Source organism: Watersipora subatra, chromosome 4 (assembly GCF_963576615.1).
Source record: "Watersipora subatra chromosome 4, tzWatSuba1.1, whole genome shotgun sequence".
Classification (NCBI taxonomy): Eukaryota; Metazoa; Bryozoa; class Gymnolaemata; order Cheilostomatida; family Watersiporidae; genus Watersipora; species Watersipora subatra.
This window is the reverse complement of record NC_088711.1, coordinates 5,713,445-5,732,597: the sequence shown is the minus strand read 5'-3', so window position 1 is coordinate 5,732,597 and position 19,153 is coordinate 5,713,445. Positions and strand designations below refer to the sequence as shown.

Here is a 19,153-nt window from a genome sequence, read left to right as displayed (position 1 = left end):
ATTTGAACATGCGCAAAACTTCAATTAATTTACTAGACATATGGCTCATAATGTGAAAATAGAGCAGTCAGAGTCAGTCACAGACGAATTTTATTTCACAAATATATGCCATTTATGACACCTGGTGCTAGAAAGTCGGGCAAGTGTGGAAGCAGACGAGCTAATTTCTATTCACTTCTGACCATAATACATGTATTTGTAATTACGAAGCGTTGCAAACCGCTAAGCGTGGGCCGTGGTCTAATTATAGCAAGTCGTAGACGTCGTAATTTCATCGTTTTATTGCGTACGTTAGTCCGGCATTTTTCATGGGCGGTACACATCGAAACAACCGGTCCATTAAATGCTAGTATTACTAGGCGATTAGACAGCCAAAACAATCGGTATATTCCTTTGTTTATTTTATGATAGTTTCGCTGTTTTTGTATCACAACTACAGCAAAACCTAATAATTGGTATCACGCAACTGTTGTGTGGCTGATAATTAATTGTATCACAAAATTTAGGTACAATACAGCGAAGCTGTACACAGATTTGTTTTTTTTTATGGCTGATCAAAAGCGATGCATGTAAATAAAAGCATCATATTGGCCCTCCAGAGGATTGAGAACATGCACTAAAATCGCAAACTAGTTTATGTTCAATTGATAGCACAACACGCAATGTAACAACATATAAAACGACAAACCCAATGATATTAATAATCATTGAATCACCGGCTTTTCTCTCGTTGCCAAAGTTATTTCCGGAAAGCATTATGCAGTATGTACTTGTCGCCAACCAAGCTTGTGGTTAAGATGTGGTGACATTATGAGTAGCGCTTAAGCCTCTTTGAAACCAAGTAGCTCGTGTGGTAGTTACATATATAATATTACTACATGAATGCCCGGGTATACAAAGTCTTTGCACAGACAATTTATTTCTATTTAATAGAAACAGCAGTTACCATTGTGTCACTTTCAAACGTCATATCATGAGAAAAGTGTTTTGTGCAGCTCAGATGAATTTAAAAAAAGCAACTGATAAGGTTGTCTATCTTTTTCAAACATCTGTAACTTTTAACTTTCGTCACATAAAAAAGTGTTTTGTTGAAAAAATAACACAAATGTGAAGGTGTTTAAATGTGAAATAATTAGCAAGTAATGGCTAAATGAAGTCTGTTTTGCTACGATTACAATGAAAAATCATTTGGTATACAATTATATGATTTCAATTCGTTTCAGTATTTCAGCAAAAAATATCATATAGAGTGGTATAGAAACCCATAGTAATTATCTAATGCAAGCACCCTCTGGTAAAAATCATCGTAAGTTTATTTAGGTAGCCTACTGTAAATATTAAAAATTAGTAACAGAACAATATGTTAACCATAGTAACTATAGTGACCTACAGTAACTTTATTGTATTTAGTGGTTATAACATGCAAGAAAGCGTAACATTACGATGTACTACATGCAGTTATGTACCGTTAGGGGATACTTACCTTTGAGATAGACATATAACATAAACGCTAAATTTAACTTAAATGATTATAGCTTACTAAACTCATATTTAAAGCTAAGTTTTAGTATGTATTTTACTAAACATTGTCATAGGCTAAAAGTTTATCACTTATCTTTTTTTCAATTCATTTTTACTATAACTTGTAACGAATAACGCTGAACTAGGATAGCGAGCATTGTATATGTCTTTTTGGGAAGGATTTTAGCAAATAGCATATTGGAATTTTTGTTATTTTATCGTCATCAGTACACGGACTGTCAACTTTTTACTTCTTGAGAACTTTTTGTCGATGTTGTATAGCAGAAAAAAGTTTTTAAAAAATGCACCCGCGCATGGAAAAAACTGAAAAAATCATATTCCATGTAACAAAGTAACAAAAAATCTTATATTAGTGGCATTGTGACTCGGGGGCGCACTAACTATATTAATTATTAATTTAGTGTGTGCAATCGTAAAAAGGGTATACAGTATATGGTAAAAGTGATGGGAATCGTAAGAATGGCTTAGCCTTGTGATTAGGTGCGTGTTTACAAACTTGCGGTTGCAATCTTCGTGAGTTCAAAGCCAGTACAAAGTGCATTGTTCATTTCAAGATTTTATTCGCTATAGCTGGACAGACGTACGACAGACAAACTTTGAGATTTATATATATATATATAGATGGCTAGATATGAAGAAATTATATTATGCATAACTAATCCGAATCCACACACAACATCAGTGTTGAATTTGCTTCATCATCTTATTCTATTTTTACTATGTTTAGTTTGTGCATGTTTGCTGAGCTTGGGTGAACTAATTTGGTTATTACTGGCTCAGGTGCTGATAAAAGTGTTAAAGGTTGACTCGCAACAAAATTGTCATTACAGTTATTTGGTATCAAAAGATTTACCATGTCTTACTCTGTTGTGTTGTAGGTGCCAAATATGTAGAAATGTGATGACAAGCTCTTAAAAGCTTAAAAACGAAAAGCCGCCGTAGATTGAAATCTGTTTATTTCTCTGACGTAGTCATTACATTTGGTTATTGTCTTGTCACGTGATGTTCTCACGTGAATTGAAAGGCCCATAAAAAGCTCAATATTAAACTTATCGTAGCACAAGTTTATGACAAGCACTTCAGGTTTTATCGAAGACCCCGTATCAAATATAGATGCTCGGGACTTTAAAGTTTTGTTTCGGCTTGATCTAATCGTCAAGTCGTAATCTGATCATGTGACCCAATACTTCGCAAATAATTTCTGCAGTACTTTTCGATTATCACAGGTGACCAACAGGCTCGTCATGATTATCAGACAATGATATGTACTCCTTCGAGCTAAGGTTAAAAAATTAAACGAATTTTTACGTTAAGTTATAAGATATCAGTGCTAAACCTGACAGCATTACAATGACGATAAAATAGGCGCATAAGAACAATAGACATGGTTTTATTGAATGCGTGAAGTATATTTGTGAATATATTTCGACGAATGAGGTTGCATGAAAGTGTAAGCAGAAACCATCTTGTAACAACTACATCCCATTTGAGCCGTTTTGGAAAGAGAATCCAAACTACAGCGTTCTCGTGTGGCTGCGATTAACTGTTCGTTTTTTAGCTTTTAAGAGCTTGTAATCACATATCCACATATTTTGCACCTACAACACAACAGAGTAAGACATGGTGAATCTTTTGATACCAAATAACTGTAATGTGAATTTTGTTGCAAGTCAATCTTTAAGCTATTGTATGCAATACTGGTATTTACCAGTAAAAGTTACTTTATTTTATAAGTGCAACAATTAGAATACACAATTAACAAAATTCTAAACAACAATATTAATGACAAAAGGTTAAAATAGCTAATGAATGTTACACCCTTACTTGAACGGTTGTCCATACTCCTTTGCTCAGTCCCGTACAGCTTTAAGTCTCAACAGTCAAACTTCAGCGGGTGATAGGGAAAAGAGACTTCACAGGCAGGAGAAAGAAAGGCTCCTCAGCAGGCAAAGGGGAGGTGCCTAAGCAGGCCCTTGGGAGAGAGAAAGAGAGAGTGGGGGCTCTGCATGTCGGTGGGTAGAGAAAGAAGTTCCACAGACAGAAAGAGAGCCTCAGCAAGCCCTCGAAAAAGAGAGAGAGAGAGAGCTCTGCAGGCCGTTGGGAAAAGAAACAGACCCCAGAGACAGGGGGAGAGCCTCAGCAGGCCATCGAGAACGAGAGGCTGAGTCATTAGAACTACTCTCTTTTATAGATGTCTAGCGTGTGGGAAGGCTAGCCTGTGGGAGTAGGCTTAGTGTTAAGGTTCAATGCTTCATGCCAGGTGTGTGAAGATATCTTGCCTGTGGAAGTCTTTAGCTGGTGTACGTGATGTAAACCTCTAGGGTGGAGCTCGGGACTTACTCCTGGCATCTAGGTCGCATCTGGTAGAGGATAACAAATCTTCACACGCGTAATCATCTGATTCATTTCCAATGTCTCTTTGGTGGTTTTCTGGCAGGGAGATCGACTCATTTTCTATGATTGATTCCACCTATTTTTGAAGTTTCTAATTTGCTTTTTGACGTCTTTTAATTATTGGGTCTTTTGATGTTTGGGGCATTTTGCTGCTTGTACGTATTGTATGCTTATCCTGTGGTCTAGCTTCACTTCCTGTTTGTGTCTTGTTTTGGTGATATTTCCATACAACAGTAGCAAGGCACCATGCTAACAATTGAGGCCAAGATGTACTGGCTTTGTGTCAGCGCTCTTTTTTGTTATATGAGGTGTAGTCTGTTAAATAGAATTGCAACTTATAATAATGTGCAGTTTGTTCTATTAATTATACATGTGCTCATCAAGCTCTCACACCCTGAGCGCATCTGGACTTATTAGCCTTTCAAAACATGTAAAGAAAGTCACTACTTGAAATTTAACTACTAATTATTACCTTGCAAATGGTTCACTTCGATGGTTTAATCAAAATTGTGTGAAGTGCGACGCAGAAGACGTTCAGAAAACGCAGAGCATTTTGCTAGGGAAATTTGAACAACGGCAAATCCTTCCTGTTCGTATGTAAGTTTTTAGGCCGGTGTCTTTCAAGCCGATCTAGTTTTTGAAAAAGCAGCAATTTCAGAGCAAGCTGCACGTTTTCTTAAAATAGCCAATCTTTGTAAAATCACTAGATTGCTTGTACAAACAGAATCTGGATTCCTTGTTAAAGAGAAAGGCATACATTGAATAAACATTGAACACTATCTTAGATTTTTTTTAAAAGAGTTATTCATTTCACATGATTATGCTGAGCTCAAAAGAGTTGAAGCTCACAAATTGAAATATCTGCTAAAGGAACCCATAGAGTAGTGCAACGCTACTAAAACATCTCTTTCCACCCTTTACACATAGCATATATTTAACAAATACTATTCAGGGCATTTTGTGGTACTAGCATAACCAGTTCTGTATTGGCAAAATCTAAGGAAACCCATCGAGAAGCTGTCTTCTTGAACTTTCAGCCTCTGAGTGCGCGACTAAAAGTTATACTCTATTATGTGTACAAACATGGCATTGAAACACATAGTTTCTATGCTATTAGAGTACACAAAATGTTATAACATGATTAACAAGATGCTTCTGCTTATTTATGTCAGTGTTAGCAGTTCATTTGTGGGAAAAATAGCATTTTAATAATTAAATATAAGTATAGAAATATTTAATATTAGAATTGTCACATCTTGATCATCTTAATAAATTGAATTTATTGCCTTGTGTAGTATATACATGCACATGTATGTATCTAGTAATTGTCACTCTGAAGACCAGGTTGAGGAACGACTTTGTAATTGTTGGCAAATGAATGATGGCGCATTTATCTCATATAACTTGTATAATTTCATGTACAGGACTTTTCTTCATTCACAAAGTCTTATCTTTGGTACAGTAATGGAAAAAAGTCTGGTCAAGCTCTAGAACAATGTGGTATTTCAAAGTTCTGCTAATTTTCATGCTTATTTCAATTTAAAGCCATATAAACCATATATATATATATATATATATATAAAGGCAGAATTTTCTGTATACTCTAAACCAAACCATGGTTTTGTCATAAGATGCCCACTAAAGGTTACACCCAATTTAGTGCGAGGGCGTCTAGTCTCCAATACATTATAGCAATGAATAATGCAGGCTTTAATAAAGTTTCCTTTGAATACTTGATTAAATAACCATTTTACACAGATTGGTGATCTTGAGAAGGGCATTGAGGTATAGTTAGTGGTCTAAAATCTCAATGATTAAAGGTTGACTTGCAACAAAATTCACTTACTCTGTTGTTGTAGGTGCGAAATATGTGGATATGTGATTACAAGCTCTTAAAAGCTCAAAAACGAACAGTTAATCGCAGCCACACGAGACCGCCGTAGTTTGGATTCTCTTTCCAAAATGACTCAAATGTGATGTAGCTGTTGTAGATGGTTTCTGTTTACACTTTCCTGCAACCTTATTCGTCGAAATATTTTCACAATTATACTTCACGCATTCAAAAAAATCATGTCTATTGTTCTTACGCGTCTATTTTATCGTCATTGTAATGCTGTCACTTTTAGCAGTGATATCTTATAACTTACCGTAAAAATTCGTTTAATTTTTTTGTCTTAACTTGAAGGAGTACATATTATTGTCTGATAATCATGACGAGCCTGTTGGTCACCTGTGATAATCAAAAAGTGCTGCAGAAATTATTTGCGAAGTATTGGGTCACATGATCAGATTACGACTTGTCGATTAGACCAAACCGAAACAAAACTTTAAAGTAGCGAGCATCTATATTTGCTACGGGGTCTTCGGTAAAACCCGAAGTGTTTGTCATAAACTAGTGCTACAATAAGTTTTATATTGAGCTTTTTATTGGCTTTTCAATTCACGTGAGAACATCACGTGACAAGACAATAACCAAATGTAATGACTACGTCAGAGAAATAAACAGATTTCAATCTACGGCGGCTTTTCGTTTTTAAGCTTTTAAGAGCTTGTCATCACATTTCTACATATTTGGCACCTACAACACAACAGAGTAAGACATGGTAAATCTTTTGATACCAAATAACTGTAATGTGAATTTTGTTGCAAGTCAACCTTTAACTGATCCACTCTTGGCTCTGGTCACCAGCTTGCAGTGCTTTGGCTTGCTCCTAATTTGTTTCTCTAAGTGTTCCCAGATGACGGTGTGGTTTCATGCCTTGATGTTACCTTTGTCCAGAGATGTTTCATGCCTTGATATAATCTTTATCCAGAAATGTTTCATGCCTTGTATAACCTTTATCCAGAGATGTTTTTGTGTTGGGCTTGCTTCTCACTAGCTGCTCACTGACCATCTGCCATAAGTTTTTGATTGAGTTGGAGTCAGTACTTCGGGGTTGGCTAGTCGACTCGCTCCTCTCCCTTTTCATGGTACCAATCTTTTACCAAAATTTGCGCAATGATAGGGCGCAATGTCATTTTATAAATAATACCAGCATTTTGCAAACTTCATCTGCAAAGAAATCTCAGACACTCCTCAACATTTTCTTCTCCAACATGTCCACATACGCGCTCCTATTCATCATTCCGTCACCAACATGCCGAATCGAGTTTCTTCAGCAGTCATGTAGCTCTACACAATCACAGACGTAGGATGTTTCACTGTCAATTGCAGGAACTCTTCACCAGGTCTGTGTAAGCGTTTTCAGAGTGATTGTGGGTGGTGAAGATGGCCTCGTTTGAAAACAACTCTCCTCCATTGAACGTAATTCCAGAACTGATGAGTTTTCACCCACCTCAGTCTCTTCTTGTGTACCTTGGTCAAAAGTTGTTTTTTACATGCCCTGCATCTACACAGCGCGTTCTTGAGCAGCTCCCTCCTGGTGGTTCATGGATGGACCCCAAAATCTGCACTTACCTTCTAGGGTTTGGTAAGCTCAGGACTACCCATGTTGGTTTAATCGCACCAAGGGATAATCGCACCAAAAGCGTGTCTGCTTTGCTGCATGGCCTTTTTTGGCCGACCACTCCTCGGGTATACACCAAAGCCTCCAGTCTATTGGTGTTGTTTGATAATTGCGGGAACTCCATTCTTGCTACACCCACCTCTTCAGCAATCCGTCTCACAGTCTTCTTCTGCTTGTGGATGTGAATGACCACTCCTTGCTTGTGTTTTAGTAGTGGTTTACCCATTTCTACTAATTAACACTTGTTAGAATTAGTGCTTAATCCTAAAAGCACTCATGATGACCCCCAAGTCTACGCTCCTTTTTTAAAGTGCGCAGTAATGCTGGAGAATTTTCAAAGTTTAATTGTTAACACTATAGACTTTTCTATTCACTTTACAGAATCTTTGTGTGTTTTCAAACTAATTCTATGGCCATTTTAATTTCCACCAAAAATGGTTAGTACTACGTAGTAATTAGCAGATAATAATAACTGCTACTAATCTCATTGATTTAATCTGATCGTTATGCAGTTTCAATAATATTAATTTGTATACATTGAGCCTCAGTTTGATACTAATTATCATAATATCAGAATGAGATTAGATGAGTTATATGCTACGAGAAAAGGAGTGTCAATAGTACCAAAAACTTCAAGCGTGTCCAGACATTTTTTCATCACTTTATGTCTTAAGGTATCATATTGTATTACACAGATAATTGTTAATTGAAATTGCCTGAAATATCTCGGGCATTCCTTAAACTATTTCGCGGCAATTGAATATTTCTTGGCTGTGAGATAAGTCATTATTTATGAAGCAATAATCTTGACACCGTAGCTCTTTCAGCAGTTAGCAAATTTCTTTCAAACTCATCAAGAATGCTGAGTGTCAAGGTACATGTAAATCATTGTTTCCATTTTAAATTCTTGGCTAGTAACTTTGAATAAAACTAGATTGGTTGTAAACTTACTGAGCTGAGCATGATTTTAGTTTACATGAAAGTCAAATTGGTGAATTAAATACTGGTATTTGGAGTTTTAACTAGTCATATTTTATGTTAAAAATGATTAAATGATATTTGCAGGGAACTTTTTTGCAGTGAGTAAGGTTGTGATTTTTATTTTTTAGTTGGAAACATCTTTACAGTGAATGAGAGATGCCGGCATTGAAACCAGGAAAAGGAAAGGGGGCTGGGAAACCACGATCTCGATCAGCTCGTGCAGGCACTGTGTTTCCTGTGGGACGCCTGAGCAGACATTTGAAGGCAATCTCCCCTCATTTACGACGAGGTGCTGGTGCACCAGTTTATCTAGCAGCCGTCATTGAGTATCTTTCAGGTATCATAGTACTGAAGCTTATTTCATACTAAGTGACCTTGACACAAACCATCTACTTCAATTGAATGAGCTCGTTTATTAAACCGAAGACTATCTTATCTTTAAATATGCCAGCCACCTGTTTTTGTCATATTAGTGTAAGTGCTCTGAGAAACATGTACTGTATCAGTGAGTAACAGTGGAGCTGTGAAGAGGTTCTTTTCATGTTCAAGTATACTAAATGGTCATCATTTTGCTATAGCTTGGTTCCCATATACGCCACAAAGCACCGGCGACAACAACGCAGGCTATTGTGGTGAAATGTGAACCTACGCGCCATGTACCGCCGACTACCACCGGTAGTTGTCGGCGGTCAACGCAAGAGTTTAGCGCTGTTCAAATTTAGCGAAGAGCTGCCGGAAAAACCTTCCGGAAATGCACTGTACAGATGAAGGTCACCATTATCGAAACGGCATGATGAGCGAACAATTTCATGCGGTTATTAGCGATGAAGCTCTATGTGAACAGAAGCTGCCTAGCGTCGCAAGCGTTTTGCTGCTCAAAATTACCACCCGGGTCTCGCAATCGATATGGGAACCAGGTTTTATAGATCTGACTCTGTGAACTGTTGCATCTGAAGCCTATCTTTCACCAGTTTGTGCTTACCTGGCCAGTGACCAAAATACTTGAAACTACTTATTGCTTTAGCCGAGATTCTAGAACTGGCTGGAAACAGCGCAAGGGACAACAGAAGGAGAAGGATTAAACCACGAGACATAAGGCTAGCAGTTGGTAACGATACTGAACTTAACAAGGTTTGAATAATATCTTAACACCATGCGATCAATAGCGAATAAACATTAACCTTTTTGTATCGCTATCAGCATACATCGTCTTTAGCCTGAAATTTTTAGCATTTCACTTCAACAATAGCCAACTCACCCTTTGCTCAATCTAAAAAGTTTGCATCGCTTTATGCCCTGCACTGATACTACAATACATTCTGCGTTACACAGTGCTATATATCGCTATGCAGTGCTATATATCGCTATGAATTTGTTGTATGGAGTATGTCAGATGGTCACTACTTTAACATATCATTATGTACCAGACAACATACTGCATGATTTACCAGCCTGTATAATTTGGAGTTTTCCTTCCTCTACCACACAGCATGATATAGTTTAGATATCAAGTCATGTTTTGTTATATCAGACCCACTCTTAGTCTTAGCTGGAAAATGGCTGTTGTAGCTATATCATTTTGCTTTAGCTCTGTGGCAATGTCACTTTCTCAGAAGGAGGGAGTATGGCTCTGATTCACAAAGAACTCATACCTGGAGCTACGAAGTCTTCAAGTAAGAAGTCTGTTGTGCGTGCCTCAGCTTCTCCTAAAGCTGCAAAGTTTAAGGTAACTTTATTTGTTAAGTATGGAATCGCTCATTGTTGTGATAGCTATGGCGGTTATGCATGTAATCCGTTACACTTTAGGTAAAACCTAAAAAACCAGTTCCAACAATGAAGAACCAAAAACAATCACCAAAGGATTCAATGACGACTGGTGCCACCTCTGGTACAGCCCCTTCTGGCAGTGCCAATCCAAGTCCATCTCTCCCTGTACTGTCTGAGGGCTCCCTCTTTCTTGGCCAGAAAGTAGGTTTCAAATTGATTTGAATATTGGATTCTACTACGTATGTGTATGTATACACCTAGTAATATATATGTATATGGCAGGTTTTGTTTTATCCATACATTTGTGACAGTACACTGCACGCTAACATGGTTAGATTTAGTATTTAATCTAAGTATAACATATTGGTATGTACATACAGAAACATAGTTGTATGTACATACAGAAACATAGTGGTATGTACATACAGAAACATAGTGGTATGTACGTACTGGAACATAGTGGTATGTATGTACTGAAACATAGTGGTATGTATGTACAGAAACATAGTGGTATGTACATACAGAAACATAGTGGTATGTACATACAGAAACATAGTGGTATGTATGTACTGAAACAGGGATATGTACATACAGAAACATAGTGGTATGTATGTACAGAAACATAGTGGTATGTACATACAGAAACATAGTGGTATGTACATACAGAAACATAGTGGTATGTACATACAGAAACATAGTGGTATGTATGTGCTGAAACATAGTGGTATGTATGTACTGAAACAGTGGTATATATGTACTGAAACATAGATGAAGCTGCCATAAACAATGGAAAGACTTGTAGTGACTTAGCCATGTGCATATGTGCACAAGCTGGAAAGGGCTACTATAAGTGCCCCGGCGCTCAGTATGCCGTTTAGAAACGTTAAACCATAACTGCCACGAACAACTTTTATCATATTTACTAGGTAAATCAGACATGCTGATTCCGATTTTGTAATCAAAATAAAGATTAGGCCACTAACTTTCAGAGTAATGAAGAACTTTTTATAGCGTTTTAATATCGGTCTCGAAAACAACACGATCGGCATAACAAGCTCCGCCCATAAATACTTGACGTAACCTAGCTTTTTAGGAACAGAAGTTACGTAGGGATGTTTAGACCGATTTAGAATAATAGAGATGGGTGTTTTAAAATCCATTAATATCTAAATTCAGCCTTAAAAATAATATCAGTCTTTTCTGAAATGTAGATAAGCTATTTAGCATTGCATATTTAAAAAGCGCAATAACAACGCTAGCTCGTGATAAAACCGCGCTTTTTGAGCTCATTTTTCTCGGCGTCTAGCCCATTTAAACGTCATGTAACAAGCTGTGAGCAATTTTAAATAGTTTATATCCCTTTCATAAAAAACTGAAACTATTTTACAGGCTGGATTTAGATAATAATGGGTTTTAAGACACCCATCTCTATTATTCTAAATCAGACTAAACATTCCCAACTTCCGTTTCTGAAAAAGCTAGGCTTCGTCACATATTTATGGGCGGAGCTTGTAATGCCGATTGTGTTGTTTTTGAAACGGATATTGAAACGCTTTAAAAAAGCCTAAATGACTTTGAAGGTTAGTGGACTAATCTTTATTTTGAGTACAAAATCGGAATCAGCGTGTCTGATTTACTTAGAAAATACGATAAAAGTTGTTCGTGACAGTTATGGTTTAAAGCGAATAATGAAATAACTGTGTTGTATGTTGCAGTTTATGTACATAGCTGTGTTGTGTGCTGCAGTTTATGTACATAACTGTGTTGTGTGCTGCAGTTTATGTACATAACTATAAGTAAATCTGACACCGTGTTCCGTTTAAAGTGTGCATTTTTAGGCTGTCTTTTACTAACAAATCGATTCCCAATGCGAGGTCATTAAATGAAAGTAACTTTTGGGGTAATTTTTGCGAAATTCTTCACTAGTTTCTATTTGTGATTACTTTCTGATGTTTTTTGTTATCTGCAATGGGTTCTTTATTAACTAATTTTATGCTTGTAAAATTATTACTGTAATGAGGAATTGTGGGTGTCGAGGTTCATATCTTATCTGCCGTGTTAGATATCACACTTGATCTATTAGCGTTTTATATCATTCATATAGCAAGAGACAATTATCTGAGATCAGTTACAAGACAGATTCAATTTATTTGCTTCCTACTTCAGCTTGAGTAAACATAAACCAATTGCGTATTAACAACAACTAACATAGCGTGATTATTGATTGCACAAGCATTGTGATGAGGGTGCGGTCTGCCAAATGATGGATCTCATGTGAATGGGCTGACAGATTTTTGTTTGCACAGTTTGAAGTTGCCACCAATAGCAGTCTTTAGAGCTTTCTATGTTATCAAGTCGTCAAGTGCCATTCTCGGGTGACGATAAACACACTCTGAAAATGAGACATTATTATTCAATGAACTCCATTTTTGCCCCTCGTATTTCTTGAACGCCAGTGGCATAACCTCACATGCCTTTTAGATCCGATGTTTGCTATTTCTCCTTGATGTATTCATCACTGCAAGTACATTTTTTACCAGCTGTCCGTGCTCATGGGAAACATCAGCGTTGTGTCTGCGGAGGCCATAGTCCATCCCACTAATGCTACCTACTCGACTTCTGGCCAGGTGGGCCAGGTATTAAAGACAGCGGGTCAAGTGGAGTACGAGGTGGCTTTGGACAGCCTCAGGACTCAGGGGAACCTCAATAAATGTGGAGGTACTGAATCTAGCTGTGTCACCCTTAGCTCGTTGAACTACGTGTATTTGTTTATGGGTAGAGTGGGAAACGAAATAACATAAATCTAAAAAATATAAAATGCAAAAAGTTGTTCTTGTCTTTAGAGTTGATTTTTGTAAGCTTATTACGACAAGGAGGCTCTGAACTCGAGACCTAGTGTATAGGTCCTTCCTTTGACAACTACATCTGCTAGTGTATAGGTTCTTCCTTTGACAACTACATCTGCTAGTGTATAGGTCCTTCCTTTGACAACTACATCTGCTAGTTTTAGAGGCAGCAGTACCCAATCACACATTCTCTTTATATTAGTACACGACTGTCAGCCATAAGATCTACTCACTTGGTATGCTTGCCAAAAGCTTTAGTGGCCGTCATCGCTGGGAGTTACTTGACATATAGTCACCTCATTTGTCAAGGTGGGCATATATAAAGCAAGGGCTGAAGAGGACCTAAATCAATAGATGTATATAGGTTTATAATGTATAGCTATACAGTGTTAATAGAGTTCCATTTTATGTAGTTCTTTTCCATGACAGCACAGCGCTAGCCTTGACATAAAACATTGTTAGTGCCATCACAGCGAGCTCAATGCCACACACTGTAGCAGTGGGTTCCTGTCCTACATTGCAGCTGTTATTTGTTTTTATACATTGCACATTGCAGCTTCCATCTGTGACATGTTCCACATTGAAGCCAAGAAGATAATTCATTGCAACTGCCCATCGTGGAACGACTCTCAAGATGTCCTTGACCTTCAAAAGACAGTGGAAAACTGCCTCAAGCTGGCTGATAAAGAAAATCTGAAATCTATTGCTTTGCCATCTGTTGGTAGTGGAAAGTATGCGTTCATCAGTTTTACCTTGTGTTATAAAGCTGTCTAGGAATAAGGAACACATTAAAGTTATTGGTGTTGTTTTACATTGAAGCCAAACATTGACAGAATAAAAAGGCAAGACATGTTGTAAAAGAGCTCAAAAGAAGCAGTTTGACTAGTTTTGTCTAATTACACCTGTGCAATAGATGCGCTGGGAACAGATGGGGGAAGGATGCGTCCTAGTCTTAGGCTATCGTCAATAGCAAATACTGAGACCACTAAACTTCACAGAACCATGTTTCTTTTGTTTGTTATTAGACATCCTCAACTATGAGTTGAGCATAGCATTATATTTCATATTCCATATTCTTTGTATGCTCACCATTTTAGCTTTGTTTACATTATACTATGAGTGGCATCATAAGATCTGGAATCATCAAGGTTGTGTTGTGCAAAATCTCTATAGTAGTAGGCTATAGTCAATAATATCTATTGAGGTAGGCTATAGTCAGTAAAATCTATAGAGGTAAGCTATAGTCAGTAAAATCTATAGAGGTAAGCTATAGTAAGTAAAATCTATAGAGGTAAGCTATAGTCAGTAATATATATAGAGGTAAGCTATAGTCAGTAATATCTATAGAGGTAGGCTGTAGTCAGTAATATCTATAGAGGTAGGCTGTAGTCAGTAACATCTATAGAGGTAGGCTATAGTCAATAATATCTATTGAGGTAGGCTATAGTCAATAATATCTATAGAGGTAAGCTATAGCCAGTAATATCTATAGAGGTAAGCTATAGTCAGTAAAATCTATAGAGGTAAGCTATAGTCAATAATATCTATAGAGGTAAGCTATAGTCAGTAACTTCTATAGAGGTAGGCTATAGTCAGTAATATCTATAGATCATTGTCACATAGGTTATTTGTTAGTGACTAGTCGATAGCTTACTGATAATTTGTATCCTCTGTAAACAAAGTTCTGTACATCATTGATCAAAGGTGCTGCTATATTATCAGTGTGAGTGTGTCACAAACGTATCATATGTGGATTGTAGCGCTGGCTGGCCGAAGCAGCTCGCAGCTGAGACGATTCTCCGAGCAATCGATCGTTATTTCCAGACTATCATGGCGAGTTCGATCAAGAACGTCTTCTTCGTGCTGTATGACAAGGAGAGTGTCGATATCTACACAACAGAGTTGAAGCGTCTTCTAGACGGGAGCTCTTAACTTTATGGCTGGTTAGTGTTACTCGGTGGAGGCACTTCATACCAGCACTTCATCGACAATCAACAAACTAAGCTTGTGTGTCATATTTATGTCTCTAGATTCTGCACTGTACTATTGCTTATATACGGCGTGGAGTTGTCATTCCATATTTCTAGGTAAGACGGAAGTATATATATTCTATGTAACCCGCGAGACTTGTAGCTGTAGTGTTATAGCTGATTCAAGGTGTAGTATTCCGCGTGTCTGGGATATACATGAGTTCCTGATTTTGAACAATGCTCGTAAACTGACCATGATAATATTTTCTTCCCATGCTTCTTGTGGATACAACTGGCTTTTTTTTCTATTTCTTTGATGAATTCTTTCTTAATGATTTAATTTTTTACAATAACTTATGGCCAATTCATATAAATTTTATCTTCGGATTTGCTGTAGCTATGTGATATGTCTGTACTACATACTGCTGATTGTGCTGCCGATTGTGTTGGTGGTTGCACCGCATTGATGACATATTTGGTCAAAAAAATGAAGATTGCTGGTAATTCAGTGTAGTTTTTGTCTATTTTTTTATTTTTCCTGGTATGCTCTTTCGTGTTGCTGATTTCACTTAAATTATATTTTTGATTGTTAGGTAGAATATTTATAATATAGAATAGAGAGATATTTTTTGTCATTTGTGATAGCAAATTTTTTTTTACACATTTCTAAAAGTTTAAAAACGCTAATCAAATACAATTGGAGAGATGGAGTTAAGGCCAGCTCTATTGCCATAGACATAGATTACATAAATATTGTTAATTTCTCTCCTACATGACAATTCCTACTACATCTTTGGTGAGAATGTTACTAGAGTCTGTTATTCAACCCCTTTACAACTCTCCGTATAGCATTCGGGATAGATGATATAGCCAGTCGCACTTTATCTATATTTTGAATATAGTGTTCTATTTATTGTTATATAGAGGTTTCAGTGTAACTCTCAATAAAGTCTTTGATACTGTTTATATCTCTCAACGTGTCTTTTAAATCAACTTTTTTCTTATGCGTTCGTCTTACACCTCAGCAGCAGTCTTGTTTTAACCAATGTTAGTAGGACGACTCCAACAGACGTGTATACCAAAGACATCTCTGATTGGCTGCTCTTCAACCTTCCGATTAGAATTAAGAACTATAATTGTGTAGAGATTCCTTCATTAAGTTCAGTACTCTGTCAGCTTAAATGTTTTTTGTACTGCTTTTTAGTTAGTTTACCTGCTGTGGTACCTTGTGGAAAACGTGTTGTAAAATATGACTGTTTATTACCACAATAAAGACGGCTCATATATGTAGCTCATGAAATATTGAACTAGCATACGCGCAGTACGTGCTTTGCTATTGCAGATATTATAAGGCTATAATAATTGTGTTGTGAATTCTTAATAGAGTCACACATATGGTATGTTTATACAGTTTAACATTTTTTGAGAGTATTTGTCCTGCAATATACTTTCAGATTAGTTTATTTGCTTTACAGATAATAAATGGTAATCGGTAATTCCTTGCTTTTTCTGTTTCAGCAGGTTTTAGTTTTATAAATAGCATCCACATCCTTTGGAAAATTAGCAGCATTTCTCTTTGAATGTGCCACAGCAATACTCTTCAGCTCTTTAGCACTCTACATGCCTTTTAAACACACAGCAATCACATATGAAATGGACCCTGCCATTCCTTGCTACCCTGAGCTAGGGTTAGGCTGTTAGCATTATTTCCTCTAGCATAATGCACATTTGCTCTTACCTCGCTTGTCAAATACTAGCCACTCGAGTCTGTTTGACTACCGCCTGGCCACGCCTCTCATTTATGCTGCAGTTTCAAATTGACTGTTGAAGATTATAACTGTTTATATTCTTATGAGTGTTTGATGAAGACATTTTCGTATTAGTATAGAATACTTAGTTGTTGATAGGAGAAGGGAGGGCAGTGCGACTTGACTTACCCGTATTTAGTTTAGAGGGCGTAGGCGATAGGATATAGGAGGGAAGGATACAACTACCTCAAACTCGGTCTTACTTTCTCACTTCGGATTATTCTATTGCACAGACTCTCACGCGCAATGACACCTTTTCCTGTTTTGGGATATTCTACCATTGTGAGCGATAGTTGACTTCATGGCTGAACTGTACAACGTAAGTATCCAAAACCTTTTTTTGCTTGAGTGGTCATACTTTTAACGTTTTTGTATATTAAGAAATATGTAATATATATATGATAAATATTTATTTCATTACAACAACTTTGGAAAAACAAGCAATTGAAATACACGGTTTATTATTTTTTGAAAAATCCGTCAATTTTACTGAATTGAATCCTTTGCAAGAAATATATTATTTGTCTAACCAAGCTTATGAAATTTCACCTCTCTTTGGTGTTTCAAGTAACACAAAGTAGTACCTACAACGAATGCAATTTCTTTATTCCCTGTCTGTCAGAATTAAATATAAACAGAATTATCAGTGCCAATGTTTGGCCTTGACCTTGGATTTTTACATACAAGGCAATTGAGCTTAGTCAGATCATGTACTCATTTTAACAATTTCTATGTGGCTGCTGATAAAATGAAGTCATTTATGAGCCCGCAGTCTGCCTATTTAAGGCCTATGTTCATGTAAGAGTGTTGAGAGGGGCTCGTCCTGCACCATCAGTGTGCGCAAGACTGCATGAGAACTCTGACTATTTATTCTCTGTACTATACCATGTATATGTTAGGTCCACAACTTTGTATACTTGCTGAATAACATACAGTATAATATAACATATAATAGTAACATCTATTGCTCCCTCAGTGGCGGACATGTGGGGTGCCTCTCTATGATTTATATAAATATATACCTGTGAAATTACCATCTCTAACTGCATCAAGTTTGCTGATGCAAATTGTTTATTCATCCTCAGTATCATATTTTATTGATTTGTCAACTATAGTGTTTGCCTTTAAATGCGCTGGTTGATGCTAACTGTGAAACTGATGCCTCTAAACTGTTGAATATTTACCAATGCATTTATCTAGTCAGCGCGTAAGAGAAAGCCTGCAGCAACCACTCTTGCTTTCAAAAAGTTGAGTTTATGCAAGCGTATAAGCCATAAATCTACCAGCTGCTAGCCACTATTTCTTAGGCAACCTGAGGTGGCTCCTGTGCGAGCTCAGCTTGGTTATTCAAAATCAGTACTTACCTAGACACAGTTTTATTGTTCTTGCTCTGCAGTGCTTGTGATCTTGTGAAGCTAAAAACATATATTTGCCCTATTTCCTAAAGAAGCCAGATAGCAACCAGCAGTACAACTAGCAGACCAAAATGTTGAACGAACTGGTATGCTGAGTCGTAGAACATGGTGAAATAAGTTTGATTATTGGCACCATTTAAAATAAATGGTGTTACTATTTTTCCGACATTTTGCTGGTACATGTACATCATATCTGAAGGTCCCATGTGACAACCTGCGACAAGTAAAAGAATATTGAAATTATGACATGTAAGAAATAGACTTCTATGTGATGTTGCTTAGCCTAAGCACCACCCAAACAAATACTCGAATATTCTTACTACCTGCTGGCTCCTACTGTTAACGAATCAAATTCATCAATACAATTTGTTTTCCTATCTTGCAGACAAGAGCTGATCGGTTTGAGAGGTCAAGGTCAAGTGATGAAAGCAGTGAAGTAACTCTGTTTAGAGAGGCTCGTGGACTAGATCCGAGCCGATTTTTTCCGCGAGGATACTCAGCTAACACGTGGAACCAGACAGGAAACGATCAGCAAGTCGGACAGCGATTGCCTCAGAGCTACCATAATCGCCGCCCTAGTGGAGGAGTCGCCAACTACGCCTTCTTTACAGAGTCTGCTGACGGCAACTCAGTGCTGACCAGGTGATATATATGGTTCCATAGACAGTGCATTAGGGCTGGTCAGCATTGTAATCACATGATCTGACTAGCCTGGCTCACTAAGATATCACATGAAGGGCTATTTGCAGGTTTTGTCTTACACTTTTCCATAATGTTTTTTCTCTCGAGAAACACGAAGGTAGTAAAAATGTCTTCTTCAAGACGCTCATATTTGTACTCCTACTAGCCTGGTTGATATATCTAAGAGCTCATGTGCATCGGCCAAGATCTGCATAGGGCAGCCGTATACTTGTATGCCAAGGT

The 19,153-nt window shown here is 37.2% G+C and overlaps 2 protein-coding genes across 2 annotated transcripts in view; both read left to right on the top strand.

The window, feature by feature from the left end:
* The first annotated feature begins 368 nt into the window (after window positions 1–368).
* LOC137395095 (core histone macro-H2A.1-like) lies at window positions 369–15,970 on the top strand. Its single transcript, XM_068081888.1, has 8 exons — window positions 369–383; window positions 8,552–8,760; window positions 9,448–9,554; window positions 10,012–10,149; window positions 10,230–10,391; window positions 12,731–12,908; window positions 13,593–13,767; window positions 14,797–15,970. Exons 2-8 carry the CDS (start codon window positions 8,580–8,582, stop codon window positions 14,966–14,968), a joined length of 1,113 nt encoding a protein of 370 aa, XP_067937989.1. The 5' UTR covers window positions 369–383; window positions 8,552–8,579; the 3' UTR covers window positions 14,969–15,970.
* A 1,145-nt stretch (window positions 15,971–17,115) lies between these two features.
* The window catches only part of LOC137393859 (serine-rich adhesin for platelets-like), a 32,912-nt gene continuing 30,874 nt past the window's right edge, over window positions 17,116–19,153 (top strand). Inside the window, exons 1-2 of the mRNA XM_068080569.1 lie at window positions 17,116–17,133; window positions 18,615–18,871. Of these exons, the coding sequence (XP_067936670.1) occupies window positions 17,116–17,133; window positions 18,615–18,871 (275 nt within the window). The remainder of the gene's footprint in view (window positions 17,134–18,614; window positions 18,872–19,153) is intronic.

Bases quoted from the DNA above. Each gene is read 5' to 3' on its own strand.
- LOC137395095 (XM_068081888.1), top strand. From the start codon at position 8,580: ATGCCGGCATTGAAACCAGGAAAAGGAAAGGGGGCTGGGAAACCACGA. The intron at 9,555-10,011 runs GTTTGAATAATA...ATTTTGCTTTAG, and splicing joins ACGATACTGAACTTAACAAG to CTCTGTGGCAATGTCACTTT. The intron at 10,392-12,730 runs GTAGGTTTCAAA...ATTTTTTACCAG, and splicing joins CCCTCTTTCTTGGCCAGAAA to CTGTCCGTGCTCATGGGAAA.